The 14156-nt window shown below is 40.1% G+C and overlaps 1 protein-coding gene across 1 annotated transcript; it reads left to right on the forward strand.

The window, feature by feature from the left end:
* Positions 1-1649: 1649 nt before the first annotated feature.
* LOC141018927 (myosin heavy chain, fast skeletal muscle-like) lies at positions 1650-12354 on the forward strand. The gene is made up of 39 exons (XM_073493679.1): positions 1650-1872; positions 2127-2270; positions 2394-2550; positions 2657-2684; positions 2773-2884; positions 2968-3060; positions 3146-3209; positions 3325-3423; positions 3514-3617; positions 3703-3841; positions 4025-4143; positions 4242-4391; positions 4479-4649; positions 4755-5061; positions 5441-5511; positions 5600-5687; positions 5774-5891; positions 6009-6132; positions 6224-6360; positions 6501-6756; positions 6849-7091; positions 7181-7357; positions 7517-7662; positions 7772-7862; positions 7976-8365; positions 8500-8626; positions 8720-8838; positions 9214-9410; positions 9498-9681; positions 9787-9952; positions 10127-10251; positions 10374-10682; positions 10775-10978; positions 11069-11194; positions 11323-11493; positions 11606-11710; positions 11794-11889; positions 11995-12126; positions 12247-12354. The coding sequence occupies exons 1-39, from the start codon at positions 1669-1671 to the stop codon at positions 12262-12264; spliced, it is 5811 nt and encodes a 1936-aa protein (XP_073349780.1). The 5' UTR covers positions 1650-1668; the 3' UTR covers positions 12265-12354.
* The last annotated feature ends 1802 nt before the right edge of the window (positions 12355-14156 follow it).

Here is a 14156-nt window from a genome sequence, read left to right on the forward strand (position 1 = left end):
ACATAAATTAAGAAAAAAGTTGAGAAAACGGTTCACCCACTTTCTGATAGGGGTTTAGTGTTTCCATGTGTATGTGTGTGGTTTGCCACTTTGACTCAAAAAGGCCATGAATGACATGACCCCTTAAGATTTTCCGGGGCACTTATAGTGGTACTTGAATAGATGTCACCTCCTTCATATCAAATGTAGTAACTGGAGAAGTTCATTTTGTTAAATTTATTTTGGTCCTGATCTCAAAGGAGTTGCCAACTGTTTTCTTGTCCATTTAGGGAGTTATCCAAAAGATTCCTGTTTTTATTACAGGAATATGAGATGTGCCAGTTTCCTGTAATTGTAAACTACAAACATTTGGGGACATTTCCAAAACTAAGCTCTTTGCATTCATCTGACATGACTCAAAAACAGTAATGCAATGTAAAATCCACAAATACAGTGCTCTGACTTTCATTTATAAGGTCAAATACAGCACAACCACATCTATACATTTCATGGTAATGATATTAGTACAACCTCTAAGTTTGTATTAAAGATGCATTTTATTATTTAATAAACATGTGTATACAACTACAACTCTCATATTAGTGTCATTTAGGGGTGAACTCAAATGTGCAAGTGTCCTGAAATTGAATACTAATGGAATTTGGAAGACTTTTCAAAACCAACCCCCAAAGCTGTCCATTCATTTAAAGAAAGATGTTCAAAACAAATCCCAACTTCAGCATCGTTTAAATCAATTATTATAATGATTGGAATCATACACAAACCACATTCTGCACTAACGTATCCTATATTTTTTGAGCTGAAGTTACAAAGAATTATGCAAACCCCGTCCTTAAACGTCACTGCCACAAATAAGCAACGGGTTCAAAAGAGGCCATGACCAAACCGAGCGAGAGACTGCTGCTGACCAGGCAATCCCACCCTCTATAAAAGAGGCAGCTCTGAGCTACTGCATTAACTGAGGCTTCATCACAGGTGAGTGTATTCATTTTGACCTCAGCTTTTACTGTTCTTGATTAGTCAGTGAAGTTAATGTGTTGCTAATTACTTTTGCATATTGTCCAGAATTATATGGCAGAGTTACCTGGGTGGTAGTCTTGACTAGACATTATTCCAAAACAATTTTCTTGATATACTCCATTTATATACTCTTTCACATTTAACACAATTTGTTAGTTTGTATTTACATCTAATACACACCCTGTTTCATCACATACATACTGACTGATCATTAAGAGCAATACTATTTCTCTGGTAGCGAGGGCAGTTGAGGGGATGGAAGAGTACTTTAATGGTAAATGATTGACTTTGACTTTAATGATTCAATTCATTACAGTTTGAATATATTTTATAAGTCTATAAACATTTTGCCATCTTTACCCTCATCTGTTTTCTAATTGGCTAAATTTCCGCAGAAAAAAATTGCAATTAGAAAAACAATCTGAAACAAATTATTGTACTCATGTTTAATCATGTATTTACAGGATCTCCCAACTCCACCAGAGACTCCAACGCTCAGTTGTTTTCGGAACCAGTTGAGGTAAAAGATTTCAGCATAAAAAACTTTAAATCTTCACAATCAGCTAGGCAGAAGACCATAGCTATGTCATGCCAATATGTTAACACTATTGTGGACTTCATCTTTTCAGTCGCCACTGAAGTGCCACCATGAGCACAGACGCAGAGATGGAGGCCTATGGCCCAGCGGCCGTCTTTCTCCGGAAGCCAGAGAGGGAGAGGCTTGAGGCACAAACAACTCCTTTTGATGCCAAAACCGCCTTTTTTGTGGCTGAGCCTGCGGAGATGTACCTCAAGGGTAAACTTACAAAGAGAGAGGGTGGAAAAGCCACGGTGGAAACAGACTGTGGAAAGGTAAGTGATTCATTTATTTACTTTTTTCAACAAAACTACTCAATCGATTTCCATCTAAGACACCTTGTATATACAAGGATAGGATTAACATTTATTTAAAACGATATCTTGGTAAAACATTCAGTGAACTATTTGTTTCTCATTGTATTTTAGACTCAAACTGACACTGTCAACAACAATGTGATCTATGTGATGAACTTTTCTGTTTGAAGTTATTTCTTAGTTAATTACGTTTTACTGTATTTGCTGTTCAGACAATCACAGTAAAAGAGGATGACATCCATCCAAGGAACCCTCCCAAGTATGACAAAATTGAGGACATGGCCATGATGACCCACCTCAATGAGCCTTGCGTGTTGTATAACCTCAAAGAGCGTTATGCATCATGGATGATCTACGTGAGTTTCCACACTATACTAATTTAATGTATATGTAAATATGTATAGAGTATGTGTACCTAAATGGAAATCAAACAAAATCTAAATAAAATCACACTATGTTTATGCTTTTTATTATTACAGACCTACTCTGGGTTGTTTTGCGTTGTCGTGAATCCCTATAAGTGGCTTCCCGTATATGATGCTCAATGTGTAGAAGCATACAGAGGCAAGAAGAGGATTGAGGCTCCACCCCACATCTTCTCCATCTCTGACAATGGCTATCAGTTCATGCTCACTGGTGAGATAAAAATATCAGTGTTGGAATCTAAACACACAGAGGTAAAATCTTCCATTGATATTTATTAAAAGAAAACTCATGTCAAGCATTCATGTTTGTGTTTCAGATCGTGAGAACCAGTCTATCCTGATTACGTGAGTATAAAACACACTATTGTGCTATAACTTTATTAACTTAATGACAATGAAGCAAAATCTTGATAATATGTCCCTTGTACCCCAGTGGAGAATCCGGTGCTGGAAAGACTGTAAACACTAAGCGTGTCATCCAGTACTTTGCAACAATTGCAGCTATTGGAGCTAAGAAGACTGAGCAACAAGCTAGCAAAATTCAGGTAAAATTGGTTGTGTAAGATGAAAGTGTTTGTCAGAGGAAAGTTAATTTGAATGTATAGCTCATTCAAATCTTCTCTTGCAGGGCTCTCTTGAGGACCAAATTGTTGCAGCCAACCCTCTGTTGGAGGCCTATGGTAATGCCAAGACTGTGAGGAATGACAATTCCTCTCGTTTTGTAAGTACTGGAGAAAATATCTTGAGACTTTTTTCATTCATACATTTTTAAAAAAGCTGATGATATTAATGTTCTGGCTGTCTAGGGTAAATTTATCAGGATCCACTTTGGCACTACTGGCAAGCTAGCTTCAGCTGATATTGAAACATGTAAGTTTCAACCATGGCATTCGTCAATATCCATTTAAATTATAATCTAGGCTCTGATAAAGTTACAGTAAACTGTAAAACAGAAACGTTTTCAATTTAAATTTCTTCTTCTTAGATCTGCTGGAGAAGTCTCGTGTCACCTTCCAGTTGTCTGCTGAGAGGAGCTACCATATCTTCTACCAGCTGATGACTGGCCACAAGCCTGAGCTATTGGGTATGTTACTAAACCAATATTACATAAAACTTTTAACAATATCAGAAAAAACATCAAACAATACTATGTATTTCTACTGTCCTTCTCTAGAGGCTCTTCTGATCACCACCAACCCCTATGACTACCCAATGATCAGTCAGGGTGAAATCACTGTGAAAAGCATCGATGATGTGGAGGAGTTCATTGCAACAGATGTAAGACAACAATTTAGTTAAAGAGATAGTATACAGGTAAAAAAATGTTTCACATACCAATAACTTTGCTTCATTTACACTGCAGACTGCTATTGACATCTTGGGCTTCACTGCTGAGGAGAAATTGGGCATCTACAAGCTGACTGGAGCTGTGATTCATCATGGCGGCATGAAATTCAAGCAGAAGCAGCGTGAGGAGCAGGCTGAACCAGATGGCAATGAGGGTAATTTCTAAAATAATACACTCTTATCATGCAAGCTTTCTGGTGTGTAAGATACTACACAAGTCAGTGTGTATTTATAACCCATCAGGGATGGGTCATGTTAATGACCAAACACGAAAACAAAATATTCGTTCATATATTCATTCCTTCATTCACATAACTTCTTGTTTTTCTCTCCATCAGAGGCTGATAAAATCGCCTACCTCCTGGGCCTGAACTCAGCTGATATGCTGAAAGCTCTGTGCTACCCAAGAGTCAAGGTCGGCAATGAGATGGTGACCAAAGGTCAGACCGTCCCACAGGTAATAAGGAGAAAGTTTGGTGTTTGGATAGGGAAATATTTACATTTCCAAATAAAAATATCACACTCATAAATCCACACCTAAATCCTTATATTTAGGTCAACAATTCTGTCAGCGCTCTGTGCAAATCCATCTATGAGAAAATGTTCTTGTGGATGGTCGTCCGTATCAATGAGATGCTGGACACAAAGAAGGCAAGACAGTTCTTCATTGGAGTGTTGGATATCGCTGGATTTGAGATCTTTGATGTAAGTTTTGGAAAATCAACCTTTCTGAAAAATTCAGAGGTTCAAATTTATTTTGGCATGAAATTAAATGTTTTTCTATAACTACAGTTCAACAGCTTGGAGCAACTCTGCATCAACTTCACCAATGAGAAACTGCAACAGTTCTTCAACCACACCATGTTTGTCCTGGAGCAAGAGGAGTACAAGAAAGAGGGCATTCAATGGGAGTTCATTGACTTCGGTATGGACTTGGCTGCCTGCATTGAGCTTATCGAGAAGGTAACATATCACTTTGTTAAATTAGATAGATTACTTGATTCAAGTGCAAATGTTTGCTTCCTCAGGTAAATTTTTTTCTTACCATGAAATGTAAATTCTTCTCAGCCAATGGGCATCTTCTCCATCCTTGAAGAGGAGTGCATGTTCCCCAAGGCCTCTGACACAACTTTCAAGAACAAGCTGCATGATCAGCATCTTGGCAAGACCAAGGCCTTTGAGAAGCCAAAGCCTGGAAAGGGCAAGGCTGAAGCTCACTTCGCCCTGGTTCACTATGCTGGTACAGTGGAATACAATATCGGTGGCTGGCTGGACAAGAACAAGGACCCCCTGAACGACTCAGTTGTTCAGCTTTACCAGAAATCTTCAAATAAACTGCTGGCCTTGTTGTATGTAGCCAAGGCTGGAGCTGATGGTAAGAAATAAAAGTGAGCAGAGTTATCAAAAACTCTGTGTACCCAGTACAGATGTTTTAACCTCCTATTTTCTACTGTTGAAGATAGTGAGCATTGTTGCCATCTCTTTTCATAGCTATTGGCTGCTTACTGAAAAGTGGAGTTTGGAAAGTTACAGGCAGTGCACTGACTTTGTAGTGATAGGTAAAAAACGGTGTGTCTGTTTCAATTGAGTTGGGCCGAGTAAGAAACAGGTAACTTCTCTGTGGTAAAATATTCATTTAGGTAAAAAAAAAAAAGAATACACATTCAAAACAGACGAAAACTTAAACCACTTACTGCAGTGGATTATTATCATTATTCGGTACCATTAAAAAAATGTCTCGTTTTGCAAAATAGAGGCTGCTGGTGGCAAGAAGGGTGGCAAGAAGAAGGGTGGTTCCTTCCAGACTGTGTCTGCTCTTTTCAGGGTATGTATTCTTTCATATTTTTGGACAACAATTAACAATCTCATCTTAAAATATTGATGACCTATTATTCTGTGATGCTCATCCACAGGAGAACTTGGGCAAGCTGATGACCAACTTGAGGAGCACTCACCCTCATTTTGTCCGCTGTCTGATTCCCAATGAAACAAAGACCCCAGGTAAGAAGCGCATAACCCAGATTTGTGCGCTGTGTGACATGGTATGGTAAAGAAATGTTTTGATACAATGAGTTTGCAATGTGCAGGTCTTATGGAGAACTTCTTGGTCATCCACCAGCTGAGGTGTAATGGTGTGCTGGAGGGCATCAGAATCTGCAGAAAGGGCTTCCCCAGCAGAATCCTCTACGGTGACTTCAAGCAGAGGTGACTGCAGTTTTCATTATAAGCAAGTCAAGTTGATTTTGGTAGAGGTATTAGGATGGTAAACACCAAGAAAAAGTGGGAGGAAGATCAAAGGAACAACATAATTTTCTGTTGTAGATACAAAGTATTGAATGCCAGTGTCATCCCTGAGGGACAGTTCATTGACAACAAGAAAGCTTCAGAGAAGCTGCTGGGCTCCATTGATGTGGACCACACTCAGTACAAGTTTGGACACACAAAGGTTCATCCTCAACGACTACAGATTTACTTGTGTGGTTGTCCTGTTGTACCCATATGCACTGAATACTAATTTGCCCCACTTGATCATATAGGTGTTCTTCAAAGCTGGTCTGCTGGGTCAGCTGGAGGAGATGAGAGATGAGAAACTGGCTGAGCTGGTGACAATGACTCAGGGTCTCTGCAGAGGATATGTCATGAGGAAGGAGTTTGTTAAGATGTGGGAGAGGAGGTAGGATTATTTTACTGTACACTAAACTGTACTGTCCAATTATGTAGTTGATATATATTTTTTCAATTGTTAGACTTAGAAGTTCTGCAAAATAATGTTTCAGAAGAAATCACACTTTCTACATCAATCTCATTTTCCAGAGAATCTATCTTCTCAATCCAGTACAATATCCGTTCATTCATGAATGTGAAGAACTGGCCATGGATGAATCTCTACTTCAAGATCAAGCCTCTCCTGAAGAGTGCTGAGACTGAGAAGGAGCTGCAGCAGATGAAGGAGAACTATGATAAGATGAAAACAGACCTGGCTACTGCCCTGGCCAAGAAGAAGGAACTGGAGGAGAAGATGGTTTCCCTGATGCAGGAGAAGAATGACCTGCAACTCCAAGTGGCTTCAGTAAGTAAGAAACCCAGGAAGTGTAATTCTATTACATATACGCTTATCTTTTCAAACTTCTAAACTTATTGTATGTTCATTATGTACAATAGGAAGTCGATAACCTCTCTGATGCTGAGGAAAGATGTGAAGGGCTCATTAAGAGCAAGATCCAACTCGAGGCCAAACTCAAAGAGACAACCGAGAGACTGGAGGATGAAGAGGAAATCAATGCTGAACTGACTGCCAAGAAGAGGAAGCTGGAGGACGAATGCTCTGAGCTGAAGAAAGACATTGATGACTTGGAGCTCACTTTGGCTAAAGTGGAGAAGGAGAAACATGCCACAGAAAACAAGGTTTGAATTATTTTAAACCCACATTCATTTAAACACAGACCATATGAATATAATGTGATGGAAATAATCCACCTTTCACACCATTTTAGGTGAAAAACCTGACAGAGGAGATGGCATCTCAAGATGAGTCTATTGCCAAGTTAACAAAGGAGAAGAAAGCCCTCCAAGAGAGCCACCAGCAAACACTTGATGATCTCCAAGCAGAGGAAGACAAAGTCAACACTCTGACCAAAGCCAAGACAAAGCTGGAACAGCAAGTGGACGATGTAAGAAAACAATTGTTTCGATTGTGTCTTTCTATTGTCAAGTAGCATGTGTTTTAATTGATATTCCATGATACAAATTCAAAATAATATATACTACTTGTATTGACACACTGTCATTTGAATACCCCAAATCATTTATCATTAACTGTCATGTGATAGCTGGAGGGATCACTGGAGCAAGAGAAGAAGCTCCGCATGGACCTTGAGAGAGCCAAGAGGAAGCTTGAGGGAGATCTGAAACTAGCCCAGGAATCCATAATGGATCTGGAGAATGACAAACAGCAATCTGATGAGAAAATCAAAAAGTAAGGTTTTTGATTTAGGTTATTAATCCTCTTTTCAGCATCTCAAACATTACACTCCAACAACAGTACAAACTGTGACAGTGAAAGCCTTCTTTGTATCCTCATCAAGGAAAGAATTTGAAACCAGCCAGCTCCTCAGCAAGATTGAGGATGAACAGTCTCTCAGTGCTCAGCTTCAGAAGAAGATCAAGGAGCTCCAGGTGACATATCCAACACACAGTACATAAGCTGTTATACACATGCAAATCAGACTCAGTAAGTCAAAAACAACACATTATATTCAAGTCAATAAACCTTCTTTCATCAAATGTAGGCTCGTATTGAGGAGCTGGAGGAAGAGATTGAGGCTGAGAGGGCTGCTCGGGCTAAGGTTGAGAAGCAGAGGGCTGACCTCTCCAGGGAGCTTGAGGAGATCAGTGAGAGGCTCGAGGAGGCTGGTGGAGCAACAGCTGCTCAGATTGAGATGAGCAAGAAGCGTGAAGCTGAGTTCCAGAAGCTGCGCCGTGATCTTGAAGAGTCAACCCTGCAGCACGAAGCTACCGCATCAGGTCTCCGCAAGAAGCAGGCAGACAGTGTTGCAGAGCTGGGAGAGCAGATCGACAACCTCCAGCGTGTCAAGCAGAAGCTGGAGAAGGAGAAGAGCGAGTACAAGATGGAGATTGATGACCTCTCCAGCAACATGGAGGCTGTTGCTAAATCTAAAGTGAGTCGTTTGTTTAAAGATTAGGTATTTGCCTTTGTTATGCTCAGAAATATGATCTCTAACCAATAAATATGGCAGTAGCTTTAAATTTAGAAAAAAAAAACTAAACGTACATCATGTTTTTTTGTTGATAGGGCAACTTGGAAAAAATGTGCAGAACTCTTGAGGACCAGTTCAGTGAGCTCAAAGCCAAAAATGATGAGAATGTTCGCCATCTGAATGACGTTAATGGACAAAAGGCAAGACTACTGACAGAGAATGGTGAGTGTCATGGAATAAAAACTACTGATGGAAGTTACTAATGAGAACTTTGATAATAAAAAATCTCATTTATACATGTCATTTGTCATTCAGGTGAGTTCTCCCGCCAGCTTGAAGAGAAGGAAGCTCTTGTTTCCCAGCTGACCAGAGGAAAACAGGCCTTCACTCAGCAGATTGAGGAGCTTAAGAGACATGTTGAGGAGGAAGTCAAGGTAAACAAGTTTACATGCCCAGTTATTACATTTTTACAGGGGGTATATTCTCTTTTTCAAATGTAGTCATTCAAAATGTGTACCATAATACTGTAATAAGATTTAAAAGATCAAAGCTCAAGAATCTATTCCCACAGCAACAACATCCAGGCATACTGCTATTATTGCTAAGTGAACCTTTTAAGAATTACATTTTTGCCCAATAATGAAAAGAAACATGATGCTGAGTAGCAAATATGATTGATGCAGAAGTAGTCTTGAGGATTCAAAACTAAATGGCGACATCAAAATGATTAACCTTAAAAAAAAGCACTTATTTACTATTTCTTTTTCCACTTCATAGGTATGATACTAATGTTTTGTCATGTTCAACAGGCCAAGAATGCCCTGGCCCATGCAGTTCAGTCAGCCCGCCATGACTGTGATCTGCTCAGAGAGCAGTATGAGGAGGAGCAGGAGGCCAAAGCTGAGCTGCAGAGAGGAATGTCCAAGGCCAACAGTGAGGTGGCTCAGTGGAGAACCAAATATGAGACTGATGCTATCCAGCGCACTGAGGAGCTGGAGGAGTCCAAGTATATAATCCTTTCTACTTTTTCACAGATAAATCCATTTTTGCTATCTTTGTTCACTTAAGCACAAATAATTCCTCTTGGCTACAGGAAAAAGCTTGCCCAGCGCTTGCAGGATGCTGAGGAATCCATTGAGGCTGTGAACTCCAAGTGCGCCTCTTTGGAGAAGACCAAGCAGAGGCTGCAGGGTGAGGTGGAGGACCTCATGATTGATGTTGAGAGAGCCAATGCTCTGGCTGCCAACCTTGACAAGAAGCAGAGGAACTTTGATAAGGTAAATGGTTAAACTGGTAATCAACACCAGTTTTATAGCGAGAAACAAGCACCTTTATTAATAAATAGTCATTTAATTAACATATTTTGACCTATACAATTCTAGGTCCTTGCAGAATGGAAACAGAAGTTTGAGGAGGGCCAGGCAGAGCTGGAAGGAGCTCAGAAGGAGGCTCGTTCTCTCAGCACTGAACTGTTCAAGATGAAGAACTCTTATGAGGAGGCTCTGGATCACCTGGAGACCATAAAGAGAGAGAACAAGAACCTGCAGCGTATGCCAATCTTACTGTATTTAATGTAACGATCATAGTCATTGTAAGGGTTCTTCTTTGACCTCTAGTAGTGTAGTCTATGAGCAATATTTGTTCGTAAAAGCACTGACAGATCTTTCCAGATGTAATCTGCATGTATAGTTCTAACTATATTTGACTTTGGTTGCTCTACAGAGGAGATCTCAGACCTGACTGAACAGATTGGTGAGACTGGAAAGAGTATCCATGAGCTGGAGAAATCCAAGAAGACTGTAGAGACTGAGAAGTCTGAAATTCAGTCAGCACTGGAGGAAGCTGAGGTAAAATCTTGCTAACATTATCGGACCACTATGATAAAATACATGGTTAAAATGTAACCATGCATTCATTTTGGATTTATTTCTGCCAAAAATACCTTTTGTTGTGTTTGTGACTTTTTAAGGGCACACTGGAGCATGAGGAGGCCAAAATTCTCCGTGTTCAGCTTGAGCTCAACCAGATCAAAGGTGAGGTTGACAGGAAGCTGGCAGAGAAGGATGAGGAGATGGAGCAGATCAAAAGGAACAGCCAGAGGGTGATTGACTCCATGCAGACCACTCTTGATTCTGAGGTCAGGAGCAGGAATGATGCCTTGAGAGTCAAGAAGAAGATGGAGGGAGACCTGAATGAGATGGAGATTCAGCTGAGCCATTCAAACAGGCAGGCTGCTGAGGCCCAGAAACAACTGAGGAATGTCCAGGGACAACTCAAGGTTAGATTTGTTTGATTATTAAATGTAAAAGAAATTGTTTTCAAAATCAAAGGGAAATTATGTAAACTTTCTTTTTCTCTGTTCAATGTCAGGATGCCCAACTGCACCTTGATGATGCTGTCAGAGGACAGGCAGACATGAAAGAGCAGGTTGCCATGGTGGAGCGCAGAAATGGCCTGATGGTAGCTGAGATCGAGGAGCTGAGAGTAGCTCTGGACCAGACAGAGAGAGGACGCAAAGTGGCTGAGCAGGAGTTGGTTGATGCTAGTGAGCGTGTCGGACTGCTTCACTCTCAGGTGTGTTTTCGTTAATTCAAAAGGATTGTATCTAATCAAAGATGTGAGACACATACCAATAAACACTGTCTATTCTTGGTCAACATTCAGAACACCAGTCTTATGAACACCAAGAAGAAGCTGGAGTCAGACCTCGTCCAGGTTCAAGGTGAAGTGGATGATGCTGTTCAGGAAGCAAGAAATGCTGAAGATAAAGCCAAGAAGGCTATTACTGATGTGAGTCTTGTTTTTATGTAAATACTGCTTCAAGAAATACTTGTTTACACTTCATTAATTATTATCTAGCATTATTGTCATTAATATCAAGACTAAAAATTATATTTCTAAACTGTGCATCATTTCAGGCTGCCATGATGGCTGAGGAGCTGAAGAAGGAGCAGGACACCAGTTCTCACCTGGAGAGGATGAAGAAGAACCTGGAGGTCACAGTCAAGGACCTCCAGCACCGTCTGGATGAGGCTGAGAACCTCGCCATGAAGGGTGGCAAGAAGCAGCTCCAGAAACTGGAGTCCAGGGTATGAGCTGTATATAAAAATTTGGAGGCACATCGCTTTTATTATACTTTTTATTACTTCAACTAAAATCTTTGTGTGGAAGACTGGTATATTATTTATCATCACATTACAGGTGCGTGAGCTGGAGAGTGAAGTTGAGGCTGAACAGAGACGTGGAGGTGATGCTATTAAAGGAGTCCGCAAATATGAGAGGAGAGTGAAGGAGCTGACATACCAGGTAAGCCGTACTGAAAAACTCCCCTAACCTCTAATTCATTCTCTATTCTTCTTCACATACTGTATAATCTTATATCTTTACAGACTGAGGAGGACAAGAAGAATGTGCACAGACTTCAGGATCTGGTTGATAAGCTGCAGCTTAAAGTCAAGTCTTACAAGAGACAGGCTGAGGAAGCTGTAAGTCAAATACATTACGTGGCACAGCATTGACAGCTGATTTAATAATAACATCACTATTTACTGTCTTGTAACTACGCCAACATTCCTCCAAACGCTTAACAGGAGGAGCAGGCCAACACCCACATGTCTAAGCTCAGGAAGGTTCAGCATGAGCTTGAGGAAGCTCAGGAGCGCGCTGACATCGCTGAGTCCCAGGTCAACAAGCTGAGAGTCAAGAGCCGTGACGCTGGAAAGGTATGTTTGTTTTTAAAATGATTTGATGCTGTGAACTTTCACTGATGACAGTGTGAATCAATATCACATCTTGAATGATACCCAAATAATAATAATAGATTTTCGTCTCTCTTTTTTTAGTCTGATTCTGCTGAGTAAGTGTCATCATCCTTGAGGCCTTTCAACAGAGTTCATAAAATATGAACCATGGTTGGGGGCTATTTACAATAAAGACGATAACTGTCATCATTATCCTGAATCCTGTCACTTCCTTTCTGATGAATAATTTATTCAACTGACCAGAGAAATCAGTCCAAAACTATGGAGAGCAATTATGCAATATATGTTATGTCATATGGTAGACTATTTGCAGCACGGTACTGATCAACAAGCAAAAATCATTTTCAATATGGTACAAGAATAATACTTTCAGGGGTCTTAGTGATTATAGGAGCATGACCCAAAAAAGGGAACAACCCAAAAGATATGACAAACGGCGTCAGGGGCTGGCTTTCAGGCTCCATTTCCACCTGCCAATAACCACTGTTAAAATCTAGGGTGGTGAAAACAGTTGAGCATGCCAGTGACTCAAGGATCTCAGAAATGGCTGGCAGAGGATAGACATCCCCATCACTCTGGTCATTAACACGACGGAAATCTACACAAAACCAGGGGGAGCCACCATCTTTTCTAGGCACCAATACAATTGGGAAAGCCCATGGTGAACAGGAAGGCACAATGATACCCTGTTGGAACATGCCTTCAATCTGCTCTTTAACAATCTTCCGCTTTTGAAGGGGCAATCTATAGGGGTGCTGGGACTACACAATGAGACTGCTGCAAAGTCCAGCAACACTTGCAGTATAGTATGAAACTTTTGACCTCCTCAGACTTTTACACTCCATGCACCCTGTAAGTAGGTGACATTGGGGGCAGAAATCTCTGCTCTGCCACTACCATTTGAGAAAATGTCAAAAAACAATAGGGTGAAGCAAGGACAGCCAAATGCAAGTGACAATGGGAGTGGCAGCAGATGACACGTGCTGTATATCCATTCTTAGATTGATAAAAATCTAACTTAAATGATGTAATCAATATCAGCAGCAAAGAACTTTAATCAGTGGTGGAAAATACTGGTGTCAGTCACTTGGACACTTTTATTATAAACACCACATGCTCAAATCAGTATGTGTCCTAAGAGCCAACTCAAAAGAACTCAACATAAATTAAGAAAAAAGTTGAGAAAACGGTTCACCCACTTTCTGATAGGGGTTTAGTGTTTCCATGTGTACGTGTGTGGTTTGCCACTTTGACTCAAAAAGGCCATGAATGACATGACCCCTTAAGATTTTCCAGGGCACTTATAGTGGTACTTGAATAGATGTCACCTCCTTCATATCAAATGTAGTAACTGGAGAAGTTCATTTTGTTAAATTTATTTTGGTCCTGATCTCAAAGGAGTTGCCAACTGTTTTCTTGTCCATTTAGGGAGTTATCCAAAAGATTCCTGTTTTTATTACAGGAATATGAGATGTGCCAGTTTCCTGTAATTGTAAACTACAAACATTTGGGGACATTTCCAAAACTAAGCGCTTTGCATTCATCTGACATGACTCAAAAACAGTAATACAATGTAAAATCCACAAATACAGTGCTCTGACTTTCATTTATAAGGTCAAATACAGCACAACCACATCTATACATTTCATGGTAATGATATTAGTACAACCTCTAAGTTTGTATTTTATTATTTAATAAACATGTGTATACAACTACAACTCTCATATCAGTGTCATTTAGGGGTGAACTCAAATGTGCAAGTGTCCTGAAATTGAATACTAATGGAATTTGGAAGACTTTTCAAAACCAACCCCCAAAGCTGTCCATTCATTTAAAGAAATTATAATGATTGGAATCATACACAAACCACATTCTGCACTAACGTATCCTATATTTTTTGAGCTGAAGTTACAAAGAATTATGCAAACCCCGTCCTTAAACGTCACTGCCACAAATAAGCAACAGGATGAAAAGATGCCATGACCAAACCG

Source organism: Pagrus major, chromosome 23 (assembly GCF_040436345.1).
Source record: "Pagrus major chromosome 23, Pma_NU_1.0".
NCBI classification, from domain to species: Eukaryota; Metazoa; Chordata; class Actinopteri; order Spariformes; family Sparidae; genus Pagrus; species Pagrus major.